At 45.4% G+C, this 19189-nt stretch overlaps 1 protein-coding gene across 2 annotated transcripts in view; it reads right to left on the reverse strand.

The window, feature by feature from the left end:
- The window catches only part of si:dkey-192p21.6 (uncharacterized protein LOC565246 homolog), a 237319-nt gene that overhangs the window by 178822 nt on the left and 39308 nt on the right, over window positions 1-19189 (reverse strand). For both annotated transcript variants that reach the window (XM_038783222.1, XM_038783221.1), the window contains exon 4: window positions 14721-14848. In XM_038783222.1, coding sequence (XP_038639150.1) covers window positions 14721-14848 — 128 coding nt within the window. The remainder of the gene's footprint in view (window positions 1-14720; window positions 14849-19189) is intronic.

The following is a 19189-nucleotide window of genomic DNA, read 5'->3' on the forward strand; positions in this document are numbered from 1 at the left end:
ACTCATTTCCCACCCAAAAAGTCAGTGATAAGTTAGCTTAAAAAAAAACTTTCAATATCCCACGTGGACATTTTTATTTAGTCTCCAACTCGATTAACCTGAAAGACTGGGCCTCATTTTTTTTAAAGTAAATTTTCCCACCGAGGAAAATGCCCCTTAGTACTTTGAACAATGCAATTCCTTGCTTTTTATGTGAAGGCATACGGGGCCTTAACTTAACATACCTGATGTGACCATCAATTCACAAGACACCCGATTGGAAGTGAACAATGGATTTAATAGTCTTACAACAGAGCCTGCCTGCGACGAGATGAACTGGCAGCAGGCTCACAACTGCTGATCTTTATACCTCCGGTTAGTGGGAGGAGCCATGGGCGGAGCCAAGGGTGGAGCCCAGTACAAACACCTCATCTCCCCCTATAGGCAGAGCCACGCAACTGCACGTATACAGAGCTCACAAAGACACAATACATATCATACAACACAGTGTGAATTACTAGGATTAGAATTCGCCACAATACCATCTTGAAAGGTGCATGTCCAACAATGAAGCACTCTCTGAGCGCTGCCACACTGGAGAGTCAGGTCAAACCTCTCGCCCAGAGAGAAACGTGCTAGCAATACAGCTAGGTTGACCCATTCATCTGGAAATGTTCCCTCCATGAGTCAATGCAACCGTCCTATCATTTTGACACCTACGAAATCAAAATATTGGGAAAACAGTCGTACATCCAGGGGATAAGAACTGAAATATTTCCTCTTCAATAATTCAAAACTTGAACCACAAATTATTCTTCACCCCAAGAGTGAAGAGAAAAATAACTGCAGCAATGAGCCATTATAATTCCGAAACATGGGAAGCCAGCTATTTATACAGTGGAGCACTGCTGGGGAAATAGATGTGAGTCATTAGCAAAAATGTGAAAATTAACTTTAATGTGCTTTTGTAAAATATGATGAATACACCAGCCTGCGTCCAGTTATTATATGGGGAAATTGGCATGTTTGCCTTTTTCCAGAAGAAAGCATAACTCAGAACATCAAGTCCGACAAATAAAATCTGCAGACATGCCTTTAGGGAGGCTAGCACTGGTGGAGCCTTTGCAAATTGAGGATAATCTATTAAATCTGAAGGGGCAGTAACTGCAGAATTAATACACTTTGTCACTTGGCTAAGGCTGAAAAAGTAGGAGGCAGCAGCTGATGTTTCATTATTGAGTGGCGGGACAGTGCAGAATTAGCTGCTATCTGAGCTGAATGCCTTATTGATTGGCTGAGAGCCGGGGGGGGGGGGGGGGGGGGGGGAGTGGACGAGAACTGGAAACCTGCAGGCCTTCGTCTGTGAGAAGCAGCCAGCCAACACTTGACTGTGTTTGGTGTAAACCTGGGGAGAACGTGTGTATATGAGGAGTGGGGGGAGGGGAACCGGTGAGGGAGAGAGATTTCCACTGGTTTCCTCAGTGGCTGTAAGGGACCTGCCAGCTCCTTAACCCTGTGCAAACTACTTCTGACCATTTAATTTTTTAATAGAGGTGCACACACACACACACACAGGTTACAGCAGGACCATGAACTCTGAGCGCGAATGATTCCTAATGCAGTAGCTGGTTCTCAGGCTATGCTGACTCCCTGTTTCCCTCCATTTTTCATCTCCATTATGCAGTTAAATTGTGACATGACCATCGTTACAATGAAAGGATCAGAAGAAGGATATGGTAGTTTTGAAATTAGGCTGTGCAAATATTAGCACGGGTGCTTAACATGTTCATATGGAAGTTCTTTGTCTACTATTTTAACAAAGAGATCTATGCGTTAATTCCATGCAAATTCATTCATACTTGATCAAGGCCATCGGGTTTGTGAGTGGGGTTGGAGTGACTGATGAATATGATTTAACTGAAAGGTTGACCCATCATTATAAAAAATTGGATTAAAGTTTGAACAGTTTATCGATATTACTGAACCCCAATATTCAATTAAATTATGACTATGCACTCTGATCTATTAGAACATGCATTGAAGTCACAGTCACAATGGGAACCTAATATGTTGAATAACAGAGATTGGAGTGCATTATACATAGAATATATGTATGTACAGCCTTTAGCTTTTTGCTAATTTGTGGTCAATGGGTGTAAAATGTGGGCCGAGATTCTCCCCTACCCGGTGGGGCGGGGGGTCCCGGCGTGTCGGAGTGGCGTGAACCACTCCGGCATCGGGCCTTCCGCACATTTAGGGGCCAAGCCCTCACATTTAGGGGCCAAGCCCTCACATTTAGGGGCCAAGCCCTCACATTTAGGGGCCAAGCCCTCACATTTAGGGGCCAAGCCCTCACATTGAGGGGCTAGGCCCGCGCCGGAGTGGTTCCCACTCCGCCGGCTGGCGTGAATGGACTTTGGCACCACACCAGCCGGGGCCGAAAGGACTTAGCCGGCCGGCGTAAGTCCGCTCATACGCCGGAGCGTCAGCGGTGAAGACCATGGCGAAGGCGGAAGAAAAAGAGTGCCCCCGCGGCACAGGCCCGCCCGCCGATCGGTGGACCCCAATCGCGGGCCAGGCCACCGTGGGGGCACACCCCGGGGTCAGATCGCCCCGCGCCCCCCCAGGACCCCGGAGCCGGTCCGCGACGCCAATCCCACCGGTCAGGTAGGTGGCTTAATCCATGCCGGCGGGAGAGGCCTGTCAGTGGCAGGACTTCGGCCCATCGCGGGCCGGAGAATCGCCGCGGGGGGGGGGGGCCCGCCGACTGGCGCGCCGCGATTCCCACCCCGCCGAATCTCGGGGGGGCGGAGAGTTCGGGACACGCCGGGGGCGGGATTGACGCTGGCCCCGGGCAATTCTACGACCCCCCGGGGGAGTCGGAGAATCCAGACCCTGGTCTGTATAACGTCTGGCTGAATCCACACAATGTGAGCAGTTAAATTACAGACTGGGAATTTGCAACAACAGAAAAAAAGAGTGCATCACTCCTCAACTAAGCTGCTTATAGTGACTGTGCTAGGAGTGCCATATCTCAGGCCTATTCCTACACTGCTGTACATCACAGTTTGGATCTCAGCCTTTTGACTCCAAAGCCCAGGGGCTTGATTCTCCGATTTTGAGACTAAGTGCTGACATTGGCGTGAGAGCAGTGGCATTTTATCCCAAAGAAATGACTCAATTCCCCCACCGATCCTCTGTCTGGTGGAGGGGGGGGGGCTAGCAGGCACGCAGGGTAAAGCCCCCAGCTATAGCTATAGCTGCGGACACGGCCAGAGAATAGCCGCGCTGTGCAACATGGCACCAGCCACGCACGGACCCGGCCTGCGAAATATAGGGGCTGGTTTAGCACAGGGCAAAATTGCTGGCTTTTAAAGCAGACCAAGGCAGGCCAGCAGCACGGTTCAATTCCCATACCAGCCTCCCCGAACAGGCGCCGGAATGTGGCGACTAGGGACTTTTCACAGTAACTTCATTTGAAGCCTACTTGTGACGATAAGCGATTTTCATTTCATTTTTAAATAGTGCCCCCCCTTCAGCCAGGCTCGCCACTCCCGGACTACCCCCCGCCAATGCCCCCTGCCCCCGCCGAAGCCCCCCTACCCGCGGATAGGCCCCCCCCCCCCCGGACTGTGGCGGTGCTGGACTCACGCCGGGTTCCCGAAAATAAATAACATGATTGACCCACGTCATCGGGAGCTCAGCCCATCAGGGACGGGGCATCGGGGGAGGGCCTCAGGTGACATCGCAGAGTACGTCCATACGGCGTGCGGCGTACTCGGAGAGTACGTCGTTTTGGAGGGGGCGGAGCATCACAAAAGTGGTGCCGCCCCCGATTTCAGCGCCAACAGGGATCCGTCCCAGATTTTACACAAGGCTTTAATTCCAACACAGTACTCTCGCAATTTGTGTCAATACCAGCGTTAAAATAATGTCAAGAGAAAATGGGTGTCTTTGATGAAACCTCAATGCTAAAAGAGACAAATACGATGTCTTCATGAATTGCCATTAAAGAATAGTATTGTCACAAGACATTGCCAAAGATATGTGGTGATAGGAGCTGAAATTGGGGAATTGTAGATGTGATATGGTCACAGCAATAACTAATATAGCAAGGCAAAGGCCTGGCTCACCTACAGGTGCTCACACCAACGCTAACTGGTTGATGCTCCATTTTATCTACAGCTCTGACGGCCCTGAAACCAATGTAAGGCTTGATTTTAATATTCAAGGTTGACTTTTGTATTCTCTTGCGACCTGAATTCCTAAATTCACTAGTATTCCCAGGTCTTGAGTGGTGTCATTAGCTCTCATTAAAGGAGCTTCCAGATGTTGCTCAGAACCAAGGACACGGAACTTGCAGAAATGTCTTTTCATTTGGGAGCTGGAGGAGGACTCATGCTCCACATAACACCTGCAGTTTATCATCAGCCCAAGTCTCCGCCTCCCTCAACTGCACCAGCCAAAATTGGTTTTCCCCCAAAGCGCGGATTTCCCACTTGGTGGTCGCAAGCTTTCCGGAATCATGATAGTAAAGCTGGAGGACCAATTGGAGCATCCTCAGGCCCCTCTGCTCTGACTTGCTGTCGTGGTGTGCAACCGGAATCGTACTCAGCTCAAGGTGCTGTCTAACTTCGACTTTAGAACATCAACAGGGCGTGCTATTGCTCTGTAACACCCCAACATGACTTCATTTTAGAGCATCAATTGTGGAAGGTCACCATCTGTCACTGCATCGCATTGCCTGTCACCAAAGCACAACAGCTTGCCAAAACCAAATTAAAAATGCAAGGATCAATCTTCACCACTTCACTTAATGAAGGAAAACTAGAGATTGGAATGTATTCATCAATGGCAATGGTATCTCTTAGGTCAGCGAAGGTCAGAAACTACTCCAGTTTTGTTCTCAGGTTGCAATACACTCTAGCTCTTGCATTCTTCAAGAAAACCGCGGTTCGTAATTATATTTATTTACTTTTTATTACTTTATCAGAGTTACAAAGAGTGTGAACAGGGGCAAACCCCTAATCCTGCTCCTTGCCTGCTCCAAAAAACAATTCAAATTGAATCCAGATCCAGGCATTACACCTGATCCCACGCTCATCTTAGCCAAAAGGCCGAGAAGCGATCATAATTAACTTTATGTATTAGAAAACTTGTATGCAGTTCCTGTAGATGTCATGCTTACTTCTTGCAATGTTTTTCCGTCACACTTCATTGAATATGTTCAAGAGGCGGCTGGAGGTACTTGGGGAGAATGGGATCAAAGGCTATGGGGAGAAAGCAGGATTAGGCTATTGGATGATCAGCCATGATCATGATAAATGGCGGAGCAGGCTCGAAGGGCCAATCGGCCTCCTCCTGCTCCTATCTTCTATGTATCGATGTATCTATGATACCTATATTATTAAAAATAGATTATCCTCTAACTGACAGCAATGTCACGGGCCGATTGTTATTATAACCTAAAAATAGTCCATTATCCTTCTGTGGTCAGACAGAAAATAACTATATATAAAGGGCAGTCCAGGGGATGTACATGAGTTCAATGACACATTCGAGCCACTTGGCCCAGTTCAGGGTGATCCTCGGTTTGAAACGAGGCATCATTGCTGTTGTGCGGGTTACAGAATAATCTCCTGAGAAATGAGGCGCGAGTGGGTTAATTGGAGTTTGTTCAAGGCAGCACGGTGGCGCGGTGGTTAGCATTGCTGCCTCACGGCGCCGAGGTCCCAGGTCTGATTCCGGCCCTGGGTCGCTGTCCGTGTGGAGTTTGCACATTCTTCCCGTGTCTGCGTGGGTTTCACCCCCACAACCCAAAGATGTGCAGAGTAGGTGGATTGGCCACGCTAAATTGCCCCTTAATTGGAAAAAATGAATAGGGTACTCTAAATTTTAAAAATAAATTGCAGTTTGTTCCAATATCTGTCAAACAACAGCCATATATAATGCTACAGTCAACATTGCAAACCGTCGGCTCCAGCTCCGCATGAATGGCCACACAATATGTGGAAGGGCCCCTCTCAATTTAACAGTTAATTAACAGCACCAGGACACCGCCCTGTCCAAAGGGTGTGCAGCTGGGGGCCACCGATTCTCTGGGAGACCCCCACGAGTGCCGTTCCATCTACACCCCATTGGTGAGGACCAGAGCTGAATGGTGCTGGCCCCAGGTCTCTGAAGTCAAGGGGATGAATCCCCAAAGCCTCAGGTATTTCAGGAATCAGCACATTAGAGTGAGTCAGTGCAGGAAATGAAGCTAAGTGCGGACCCGGTGAGCCATTCCTTGCCAAGGCCATAAAGAAAACAGAGTCCCATTTGATAGCAGGATCATTGTCGGCACTACAGGTGCCAAGAAACACCGTGAAAAACGTGCCCAAAACGAGACTGGGTTTTTTCTATTAAATTGCACCCAAAGTCATTCTCTAGGATATGAGACCAGCCTGTACCTTTGCAGGAAGCAGTTAATGATTCTTTAACCCCAGAATAATACAAAAATATAATATAAATGCAAAAAATATGTGAATTCCAAAGGAGGTTATCCTCCCCAAGTGTGAGGACCTATAGGACTATACCTACAGCCTTTCAAGGAGAGTTCCTCCTCAGAAAAGAGGTGAGATATACCACGATAAGGATGAGTACATTCTAATCCCATCCATTAAGACTTAAGCCACTTGCCCGCTACCCAGCAGTGACACTGCTCATATTTATTATGATTAAGGCAAAGGAGACCATGAAGTATTTACTACCGCTATAAACATACAGATAATAATAAGAAAAGATGGATTTCTATCACACAGCCCTAGTACCATAAAACCTGCACAGTGCACCCCTTAACTAGAAGGAGCATACTGAGGGGCGTTTCCCATTCAAGATCAAAGTCCCTGACATTCTTCAGGATAAAGCATTCATTATAGTGCTCGACGGCAAAATCAGTCTGATCGGCATGATAAATAGCAGCACAGAATCAGGAAGGAATTATAACAACAAGGGATCGAGTCCCGAATTCACAGTGAACTGCAGGTTGTTAATCCAAATTATTGTCTTCCACAGAGTTCCCAAAGGCAGTGGCCGTAGCGGGATTGTCGAACATCTCTTCAGAGTTGGCAGATATCACCCTCCGTGAAGCAGGATATAGCGCGTCGAAATGCACTCCTATGGCCTTCAGCCATTTAATAATAATAATAATAATAATAATAATCGCTTATTGTCACAAGTTGGTTTCAATGAAGTTACTGTGAAAAGCCCCTAGTCGCCACATTCCGGCGCCTGTTCGGGGAGGCCGGTACGGGAATTGAACCCGCGCTGCTGGCCTTGTTCTGCATTACAAGCCAGCTGTTTAGCCCACTGTGCTAAACCAGCTCCTTAGCCCATTTTAAAAACGTTATCGAAGCCCTTGCACCTCTGTTGTATCATCACTGAGAAATCTTTTACGACAGAGACCTTCACTCCCTCATAGAGCATGGCCCCATTACGTCTTCCTGCTTTGAATATTCTTTGGCGATCTCCAACGTTCTGAACAGACCGCTTGACCCCCAGGCCTCAAAGACAGATTACAATGTGCCCGTTTCTAACGTAATACACCCAGCTTTCAGATGCAGATTAAGAAAACGTGGTAGCCAGCTCTCAAATAATGTAACTGGGGGCTTACCGGAGTGGTTAGCACCGTTTTTGACGCCGTCGTCGGGCCATCACGCCGATCGCGGAGAATCCTGCCCATGATCTATGAACTCACCCTGCATGGACCTATAAGATCTTTTCCATCCACCTGAGAAAGCAGCCTGGAGCTCAGTTCAATGCCTCGGCCAAGAAACAGCATCTTGGATGGGGCAGCACTCCCTGGGTGCTGCACTGATGTATCCAGCCTGGATTAACTCGCGGGAGTGGGGCTTGAACCTACAACCCCCTCCGCCAGAGAGACGTGCTATCAACTTGAGACATATAAGATAGTCAGAGGGTTAGATAGGGTGGACAGTGAGAGTCTTTTTCCTCGGATGGTGATGACCAACACGAGGGGACATAGCTTTAAATTGAGGGGTGAGAGATATAGGACAGATGTCAGAGGCAGTTTCTTTACTCAGAGAGTAGTAGGGGTGTGGAACGCCCTGCCTGCAACAGTAGTAGACTCGCCAACTTTAAGGGCATTTAAGTGGTCACTGGATAGACATATGGATGAAAATGGAATAGTGTAGGTCAGATAGGCTTCAGATGGTTTCACAGGTCGGCGCAACATCGAGGGCCGAAGGGCCCGTACTGCGCTGTAGTATTCTATGTTCTATGTTCTATGTTCTAACTTAGCAAAGCAAAGAAAAAAACGTAATCAAATGTAATGTTATTTGCACAAGAATGGAAGAATGCAAAATAATTCAAAAAGAGATACCAAGCAAAAATAAGGAGGCAAAAGTAATATCCAAATAATTTTTCTTAATGGGATCTGGTGGTCTCATTTATTTGTCTACCTATCCCTCCTTCTGCGTTTACAAGTGGAGAAACAGTTTGACTTGAAATATCTTGAGTCTGATTTAGTGTAGGAATGTCATAAAAATGTCACACAATCATCCGACCATTAAATATGTGTCACAGTGACAGATGCTTTAATACCCAAACTTAACCTTGCCAACCTTAACTGATTTATTATTCAGCTTCTCAATATTTAAGCTGGGTGAGCTGTCACAAATGCAGAAATGAACAATGTAACACATGGGTTGGGTTCCAAGTCATTGATCCAACCATATTCCTCTCTCCCAATTACTTAATGCTGTCCTCAGGAATTCAAGCCCTTTCCACCCTCCCTCACGTTCTGAAGTATCCAAATCAAAATAATATACCTGCCAATCCGATGGCGCATTGACTCAGGGATGTCTGAACCGTGCCCAAGGGCCATGTCCGGCTCCTGGGTCTTGACAGTCTGCTCCACGAATTTGAGACACTCCTATTTACTGGGTCAGATTGTACCTGGGGCGGCCAGGACAAGCTCTACTAACTGATGGGTTCTGCCCTTTTTTACGGCTCTATCACTGACCATTGAAACACAAGCAGTTGCAAAGGTCTTCGTTTGTTTTTGTTTTCGAATGACATCCAGTTAAAGAGAGGGTTTAACAACACAAAAGGAGTTATATTTCAGAAATAAAAAGTAGAACAAAAGCATAAAATGCTGGGGAAACCCAACAGGTCAGGCAGCATCTGCGGAGAGGAAAATAACGTTTTGAGTCTAACATGGCTGTTGTACAGAGGTGAACTGAGCTCTGAAGAAATCAGATTAGACTTGAAACATTAACTCTGTTTCTCTCTCCATAGGTGAGGCTGGACCGACTGAGTTCTTCAAGCATTTTCTGATCTTGTTTTACCTTTCTAAAAGGCTCCTTTTCCAATCAGATTTACCCAGAGCCCTGTTCAAATCTATTGTATTATCAGTAATAAGTGCCCTTCCGCACTTTCTCTCTGGTTTATAACCAGGTCCAAGCCTCAGGAATATCGGCCGCCCACTCATCTTTCCTCGGCCGTTGAACTCCTAACTCCAGGAATTCTCAAATCCTCGACTTGTTTTTTGGCCTTATCTAGATCTTCTTGCTGCATTCAGAGTATGCTTCCCAGATGCAGCTTCTAACCTCCATTTTTATACTTGGCCGAGTGAGCTTGTCTCCACAGACAAACTAAACTCCACTGTGTAATGCAGAGACCCAAGATTCCTGGGACGTTTGCTCCACCAACATAAATGGGGTGGCGTAGTGAAGTCTCCATCTACCTCAGCCCCAAACCAAGGGCCCATGGGTGCCTACAGAGGCACTTGTCACTGCCTGGTCTGGTTGCTGTTGTAATGTAGCCACTCAGCATGAAGTCCAAATGTGCCAAAAGGGAAATATTTCAATATTTCAATCCGGAGTTATTCTGTCCCCAAAATGGGGGGTTAACCATTCCACCCACCTCACAGAGGTGTCCTGATACTACCAAGCTATTTGTTCCGTCAGACATTAGCCATTTACAGAATGGAGTTGCAGCTAATGGGAGTGTGATCCACACATCCATCAAAGTCCAGGTGATTCCAAAATGGCCAATGAAAGCTTGCATAAAGTCAACCTGCCGTTGTAATTCTCAACCAAGCAGATCTACCGGTTACTGTTGATGATTGGCTGGATAGCCAGGTTCACAGGTGCGGTGAACCTGTGGAAGGTGATTACTGTTCTACACACGTTGCTCCAGATACCATTGCAGGCTCGTGGCGTAATGGGTAGTGCCGTTCCGGCTGGTCATGCAGCAAGGAACTTGCCAAGGCAGCCATACCGGACAGCCAGAAACTTGACATGTCGATTTCCCGATGGTTTGCTTTGGGAACTCAAATGTCGGGATGGATTTGTGTGTGCTAAAAGAAAAAAAAGGTCACTATCATCGACATTCCTTTGGCATGGATGCTCCTAACTAGTCACATGTGGCTGAAACTGCACTTCCTGTCTGTTCCAACCATCCTCCACCCACATGTACCACATCGAAAACCCATTAGACTAGTCACTTCGTGAATTTGTGATGTCCTCAAGTGTTATATTGTTAGAACCTGCTATGCTGAAATGGGTGATGAGCCTGGAGAACTTTCATAGACTCAAAGATACTGCCACTGTGCATTGAGCAATTACCCAATTCTTTACTGGTCTGTTATAAAGTGTTACCATGGCGATATTAACATTACATCATTGTAAAGTGCAATTTTGCTACTGGCTATAAAGCCCAGAATAGCACCGGTCCATCAATCAGCATCTTAGAACCAGCAAGAGCAATCAATCATCAGGAGCCTGAACTCCGATAGCTTTTCAAACCCCACACAATTGCTGTAGGAATCACAGAGTTAAAACAAATGAGAGAGCTGAAGGGAGGGAACTGATGCATATTATAGAAATTTCAAGGTGTCGCAATCTACAGATATGCAAGATGTGAGACTCCTCCCCCCTCCCCCCCTCCCCCCCTCACCGATGAGGAGTGATTGAGTAGCTCAGGCCTACATTCCCTAGAATTCAGAATAATGAGATGTGATCTCATTGAAACAAAGAAAATTCTTAAGGGGCTTGACAGCGTAGATTCCAGGAGGATATTTCCTATAGTTCAGAGTCACAGTTTCAGAATTAAGGATTTATTAAGGAGTCTTTGAATAGTGCAATGGGATCGCCAACATCCATAAGCCGGACCGTGATTTATTGATCTGCTGAAGGAGGCACAAACGGGAATATGTAACCCTAAGGGCGTCTGTTAATGCATCTGTCCATTTGGGGTTATTTTGCACAATATATACAGAATTGTTGGCCACTTCCACAAATATCGAAGATGCTCCAGTGATGGCACTAAGCAGCTATTAGAAATTAACAGCAAATGTTGGAAATCTGAAATAAAAAAAGGCAATGACAGAAGTGCAGAGTAGGTCCGTCAGCATGACTGAAGGGAAATATAGGTCAACGAATCAAATTTACGCCAAAAGACATTCACTAGCGGAGGCCTGTGTATTGCACACACTTCTCCTGTGACTCAAACTGCATGGTTAGATCAGGAAGGATGTTTTGTAAGGGACAACAAAAGGAGTCCACATGTTAATTATATACACAGCTCATGTAGTTCCCAACTGGGTCCTCTCCAATCGGTTGGCCAATTCTTTATATAGATGCATATAGACTTAGTTAAGAGCCCCCACCCCCTTCTCAGGGGAGCTCCCCAGGTTAGTGGGTCATCCCTACCCATGAGACCCCTGCGGATCATAACAGAATGTAACAGTAAGGATGTGCATTGTGATGGCCACAGATGTAAGAGGCGATACTCAGAAAGAAGAGTAAATTAATTTTGTTGATTAATTTTTTTGGTTCCTGATCTCACACCATGTTGGATGCATCAGAGGATGCTGATATCAACTGCTCGACTCTCATCCAGTAAAGAAATTGGCGGTGTACAAACTCACAAAAGCTTCTAGTTTCAAGAGTACAGCATCATGATAAAGTCCAGTTGTTTAATTACTGCTGCAGTTTGTTCTGTTATCAGCAACCAACAGCTGAACCAACATTTCCCATCCTCATCACAGACTGCATCAATCTGTTTTGGGCTTTCTGTGTCAATAGTCCTCAGTTTCAAAGAGCAAAGATGATCAATATCAGTATCATCTCCTGTAGGACACACTTTAAGGACAAACAATGACTACAACTCTGGCCATGAGCTCAGAGGAGAGATGATAAGGAGCAGTCTTGATCTTTATAAATCAATGATAACAGACTCGAAAGGTTGTCACGTGGAGTCTCTCCACTGACTGCCTGATATTGAAAAGCTGCCAAGAAGCAACTCAAAACCTGGACTGGAGGGCAGACTGAGAGGAATTACATCCGGCTGGAGTGATGATGGGGGGCGGGGGAGAGGGAGGGCGGTGGCGTGGGCTCAAGGAGGGGGCGAGATTAAGAGAAGGTAGGAGAGGGAAAAATATGGAGGGAATCATAACTTTAGATATGTAATATCCCGCATGGGACCTGTGGGGTGGAAATGCTCGTCTTTCCCCTTTGCGGAGTACGAGCTCTCCCACCAGGAGCATGGTGTCTCAATTAGCCAATGTATAAAAGGTCGGCCAGTAAAGCACTGACAAGTATAGGAACACGGTAGGGATCTCCCAGGTAGTGTCCATATCGTTTGTGTAAATAAATCTTTGTTTCTTATTTTCCTCAGTGTGGACTCCCAGTGTCCTTGTTATAATAATCTTTATTAGTGTCACAAGTAGGCTTACATTAACAATGCAATGAAGTTACTGTGAAAATCCCCAAGTCGCCACACTGCGGCACCTGTTTGGGTACACGGAGGGAGAATTCAGAATGTCCAATTCACCTGACAAGCTCGTCTTTCGGGACTTGTGGGAGTTAACCGGAGTAACCGGAGGAAACCCACGTAGGTATGGGGAGAAGGTGCAGACTCCGCACAGACAGTGACCCAAGCCAGGAATCGAACCCGGGTCCCTGCTGTGAAGCAACAGTGCTAATCACTATGCGATACACCGGCATAAACAAACAGTAATCAACAATAATTCTAAAACACACTCACGCAAGTTGAACAATTTGAAAGATGGAGTTGACGTGCATGGGATCACCCAATCAATTTGCAACATAAATCCAATAGAAATTGATCACTGGCAATTAAAGGTGGAACACAAAAGTACTCTGCCCTGGAGTAACGTATACATATTTGGAAAATATTTAGGCACTAACAAGTATAAATTTAATTCACACTCTCATAACGGCATCATGTGAATCCTCTAAAGGTATTAAGAAGTGTCTTCAAACAACTTTATTATCTGGGGCTGGTTTAGCACAGGGCTAAATCGCTGGCTTTGAAAGCAGACCAAGGCAGGCCAGCAGCACGGTTCAATTCCCGTACCAGCCTCCCCGAACAGGCGCCGGAATGTGGCGACTAGGGGCTTTTCACAGTAACTTCATTTGAAGCCTACTTGTGGTAATAAGCAATTTTCATTTCATTCATTAAAGCAAAAAAAAAATAACTAAGTGTTAATTGCTTAAATCAGTGACTTATTTCAAGAAATATCAATGTTCAGCTGAAACAAAACCTGCTATTCAATATATTCAAAGGTCTGAGCTATTCTTTCATAATTGCTATCCAAAAACACAAATTTTAAATTCAAATTGCATTTTATACACTTCACATTATGGCTTCTTATTTCCCCTTCCCAACTATTTTAACTGTTTCTAATTGTGATACAAAAAAGAAAAGTGAATTTTAATGCACTTCAATTAGTTGTTTTTTTTTACATTCTTTCTCTCAAAGAGCTGCATTAGAAAAAGTCTTAGATCACCTAAAGTGTTAGTTCTGAACACCCACTTTAGAGTTAATTCAGGCTTAAAAGTGAAAACGTCATCATGGTCGCATCTTAAGTGAAGCCAGGTCATTGTTTAACATATTTCATCAGTTGCGTAGAGGCACATGCGACGATCAATTAACAGGAGCACGGAGGGTTAAGAGAAACAGTGAGAGTTACAAGGACCAGTGAAGTTTAACAAGAGCTAGAAAGGTTAACAGTGCTCCTGAGAGTTTTTAGGAACAGTGAGAGTCACCAGATGCACTGAGGTTTAACAGAAGCAGTTAGCGTCGCAGGAACAGTGAGGGTTAACAGAAGTTTTGTTCACCCAGTGACTAACATTTATCGATGCAGGCGTGTTGCTTCAGCTACATTCAGGTTCAACTATAATTACAGAGACTTAGACACGGTTATACTGTGTGTTGAAGAGTTGACTGAGTTATACGTTATAACTCATAATCTTTGCTCAAATTAGGTTGCCATCAAATGCTTCAAAAAGGCCCATCAGAATGTAGCCCTAGCTACCTTAAGGTTAGTTCCAAGCTCTGGGTTACAGTTAATTATGCTAGGAAATAGAGGACAAACATCATTCAGTTTAAAAGTGTTTGTTCCTTTTCTTCCAATGATTGAATGTCAAGTGTATAAAGGTCAAGGTTAAATTAATCAAAATAATACCTTTCATAGTGTGAGCTCGACAAAGATTCTCAGCATGTAACATAAAAATGGATACAATTGGGTGCAAGGTTTTTTTATAAAGCACTTTTGACAGAACAGATAATGAATTGTGCCCATGCTCCCCGACAGCAGATCCAAGAGAAAGTGGGATTATTCCTATTGCCAAGAACGTCAGAGTATTGTAAAACATTTGGCCAGGACAGACCTTCCCCAGTGTGTGCATTTCTAAGTTCTTGTGTATACTCACGCAAATAGCTATTAACAGGTGCCCGATCTGTGGTGTATCTGCACGAGAGGTCATGTACTGATTCATTGCCTGAGGCACTGTGAACCCAAATCGAGTAGTGGCCAAACTCTCCGAATGAGTCATGACGACTATTAAAAGAGAAAAAAGTTAAAATTAGCATCTTAAACATGGAAAGCATGGTTACACTTTACAGAATCCGGGGCATCTGTTAAGATGGCACACGGGGCTCTAAGATTAATGGGGTTTTAAATCTTAAATCAATATTTCTTAAAGGGTGAAAGTTACAGACGTTTGATAGGAATTCTGAAAATGTTAGAGCTGAAAATAAGAACAGAAAATGGTAGCGTGCACCGCTGATCTCGAGCATCGATGCAAAGAAACATCCCAGCTGCAGCCACGACATTATCCCATCTGCTCTGCCATTTCTAAACTTTCCACTTTATTTTCTTTTCGCTCCTTTTGCCGTTTTGTACTCTCACTGCCAAAGTGAGAGGTAACCTGCAGCCAGAACATTTTGGCGTGCAAGTCTCAAATTGTTGAAATACCCATGGCAAGAAGGAGGGGTGAGGATTTGGGGTGCACAGCCCGAAAGAGAGACAGGCAGATTCTGTGCAAGCTCCCTAAAGGACCTAGGCTGGAGGGAGAACTATTGCAGGGTTATGGGGAGCAGAGTGCAGAGGGGGATAAATCGGACAGCTCTTTCAAGGAACCAGCACAGCCCTAAAAGAGCCAAATTACCTCCTTCTGTGCTGTTAAATATATTTTAAAAATAAATTTAGAGTACCCAATATATTTTTTCCAATTAAGGGGCAATTTAGCATGGCCAATTCGCCTACCCTGCAGATCTTTGGGGGTGAGACCCACGCAGCGTGCTGTTAAATATTCCATCATGGCAACAAAGTGACACCCTCACTTTTGAACTGCAAATAATTAAGTCTCTGGGAAAGTCTCAGGCGTGCAAGGTTAACATTTAACAGACAATGCATGGCAGGTTCTCACTTAATACCTGTCCAAATGATTGAGATTATGACCACATTACAGTATCCAGTCTGCTTAATTTCTGTGTGGATAAGCACAGCAGCCATTTTGCACCATCTCCCATGCCTCAATGAGATTAGAGGCTGGTTAATCATTTTTGCTGATACCGACTGATGAAGGATTGTTGACAGCATAACTCCCGGCTCTTTTTCAAACCGTGCAACAGGATATTTAACAGACCAAAGGAGGCATTGAAAACAGACTCATGACAATCATTTAAAAATGTACCAGACAGAATTTTGGGAAACAACAGTCAGAATAATAATAGTAATGGCTTAGTGTCACAAGTAGGCTTCAATGACGTTACTCTGAAAAACCTCTAGTCGCCACATTCCGGCGCCTGTTCGGGGAGGCCGGTGCGGGAATTGATCCCGCGGTGCTGGCCTTGTTCTGCATTGCAAGACAGCTGTTTAGCCCACTGTGCTAAACCATCCCCTAGCCATGAGAACTAAAGGCTAGTTCAAGTATTCCAGAAAGCAATTAATGAGTCTGAGGCCTTCTAGGATTTGCCTGGTACCAGTACGGGTCAGGCAAACGTTTGCAGAGGATATCAATACTAGATATGGGTCTCTGTTTTCTGCTTTTCCTGGGGCAAGGGCGGGGGGATAAAATTGGGACTTGCATATAATACTTCTTCTCCTTCCAAGTATCCAAAACATCTACTGAACAGACAGCTAAAGGGCTCAGTTTGAAATCCAATTGGGCACAGGCATCTCTGACAAGGAAGACGTGCACTCAAATGTCAGACAGGGCTCTGAGCTGAAGTAAACCCACAACCTTCTGACCAAGAAACAAGAATCTAGAAACTGGAGTGCTGCTAACGGGCTCAAACAATTAAAATAGCCAAAGAGTGACTGGCCTGTTTGCTGCTTAATCCCTCCGGAAATAAAAATGTTTAAAAGCTTTTCTTAAAAAAACAACACAGCAAAGTAAAAATTGTAGCTTTAATGGTGCATTAGATTGATGCAGAGCAAATGGACGACTGCAGCACCAGCAAATTGTATTTGATGAATGCCATCTAAAGAGTTGAGCAACGCGGACCAAATGTGTACGACCTTTTAGATGTGGGTCATGCCTTGGGCACTGTCCAAAATCGTCCATTGCAAACGTCTGGCAGACTTACACTTCCGTTACTTCAGGGATGCAACATTGTACTGCCCAGTGGTAACTCTATCCCCATCACCTCTAAATCCAGGGCGCTGTAAGTACTGCGACTTACCCTCTGAGTCACAAGGATTTGGGGTTGAAGTCCCACTCCTGGACTCCTGCACAAAGTCAAAGCTGCTCCTTCCCAGTACAGTGCTGAAGGAGTGCTGCGCAGTTGGAGGCCTTTTGGTGGGAGATGTTCACCTGAGGCCCTGTCTGCTCTCTCAGGTGGCCATAAATGATCCCGCAACATTATTCTGAACAAGAGCGGGGGTATTATCCCGGAAATGGCCGCCAGACACCCGCTTGGTCACTAAGAATGTAATCACAGCCTGCAGTATAACTTAGGTCTTACTGCTGCAAATCACCTTGTCCAGTTACCAATCTGGGACAAGTGCTGCATTACACCATGTCTGACACGCACTTCAATGATTTTCACTTCCCCCCAAATAAAATAAGTGGAATCTCTCAGAAGAGGCAGACATGACCCAGTCCAGGCATCCTTTTAAGTAAAAAATGGGATTAGAATAGATCGATGTTTGATGGCTGGCACAGACACGATGGGCCAAAGGGCCTCTTTTTGTGCTGTAAAATACTCTATAACCGTAAAAGACATTTCCAACTTGAACTGTAACCATCATAACTGGAGTTGGCGTTCCCCTGATATAAAGAAAAATGCAACAATTGCATGAGACCCGGCTGAATCTCTGATAATATCCATTTCCCGCAATTTACCAACATCCCATAATGCCCGTGTTTCAAAAATAGTCCATTGGGTTGAGACGCAATGTGGAACATCCTAAGATGCTATAAGAGCAAGCTCTTTCTTACTTTGGCGATTTCATTTCACCACAGCAATAAAATAGTCCGTGTTCTATCAACAAGTTTCTCACAAATGCCAACCGACTCCCATCTCAGCATACCCTTCTGCTGTATGTAGAAACCAAACAGGTCAACAATCAAGGAAACCAACCTTCCCCTTAACTGAAATGAAATGAAAATCGCTTATTGTCACAAGTAGGCTTCAAATGAAGTTACTGTGAAAAGCCCCCAGTCGCCACATTCCGGCGCCTGTTCGGGGAGGCTGGTACGGGAATACAAGAACTGGACACATGATACAAACTGGATACAAGAAGTGGCTGCCAAATGTCCCATCCTTAATAAACCAGGCCCTTTACAGATCCTAGTTCAGTTCTGGCGAACACATAGCAGGTTAAAACATTTGTCAACTAAAATAACCTGACATGGCATGGTGGTGCAGTGGTTAGCACTGCTGCCTCACAGCACCCAGGACCCTGGTTTGATTTCGGCCTTGGGTCACTGTCCGTGTGGAGTTTGCACATTCTCCCCGTGTCTGTATGGGTCTCACCCCCCACAACCCAAAAAGATGTGCAGGGTAGGTGGATTGGCCACGCTAAATTGCCCCTAATTGGGAAACAAAATATTTGGCTACCCTAAATTTATATTAAAAAAACTAAAATAATCTAGAAAACTTCTAATTAACCCACAATTAACTCCCGGAAGTGTTTAAGGACCTGAACGTGCAAATCAACACCGTGGGCAAAATTCTCCAGCAACCCCCCCCCCCCCCCACCAGATGTTTTTTCCCGTGGCAGAGGTAGTTTGCCATTGGCCACCAGCAGGATGTTCCAGTCCCGTTCATGACTCCACTGTCGGCCAGGGCCCCGTGGAGGGGTCGACTGCAATAGGGAGGGCTGAGAATTCCTGCCCCTTGCCCCTTGCCTATCAGCTTTACTGCTCTGATAGGCAGGTAAGAAGAGGAGGAGGCCGTTCATTCCTTTGAGCTTGTTCCACCATTCCATTAGATCATACTTGATCTGCGTCTCAGCCCCATTCACTTGCCCTGGTCCATTGCTGTTAACACCCTTCTCTAATAAAAAACTATCAGTCTCAGTTTTGAAACATTCACAACAACCATTTTGCACACATCAAGGTCCCATAGGCAGCAAGGTGAAGCATGGCCAGGTAAGCTGCTTTGAGAGATTTTGGTTGAAGGAGAATAATTGGCCAAGATACTGAAGAGAACTATTTTAACAGCTGAATGCAGAAACAAAAAAACAAGACTAGATAGAAATACTCAGCAGGCCAGGCAGTATCCACAACAGAGAGAAAAACATGAGTCAATGTTCCGGTTCAATGACCTTTCATCAGAACTCCGAACATTGAAAGTAACTCCATTGCACGCCCTCCAATAGAGCCATTGGATCTTTTACATCTGCCTGAGGAGGCAGACTTGTGTTGGTTTAAGATTGTAGGCGGGATTC

Source organism: Scyliorhinus canicula, chromosome 22, assembly GCF_902713615.1.
Source record: "Scyliorhinus canicula chromosome 22, sScyCan1.1, whole genome shotgun sequence".
Classification (NCBI taxonomy): Eukaryota; Metazoa; Chordata; class Chondrichthyes; order Carcharhiniformes; family Scyliorhinidae; genus Scyliorhinus; species Scyliorhinus canicula.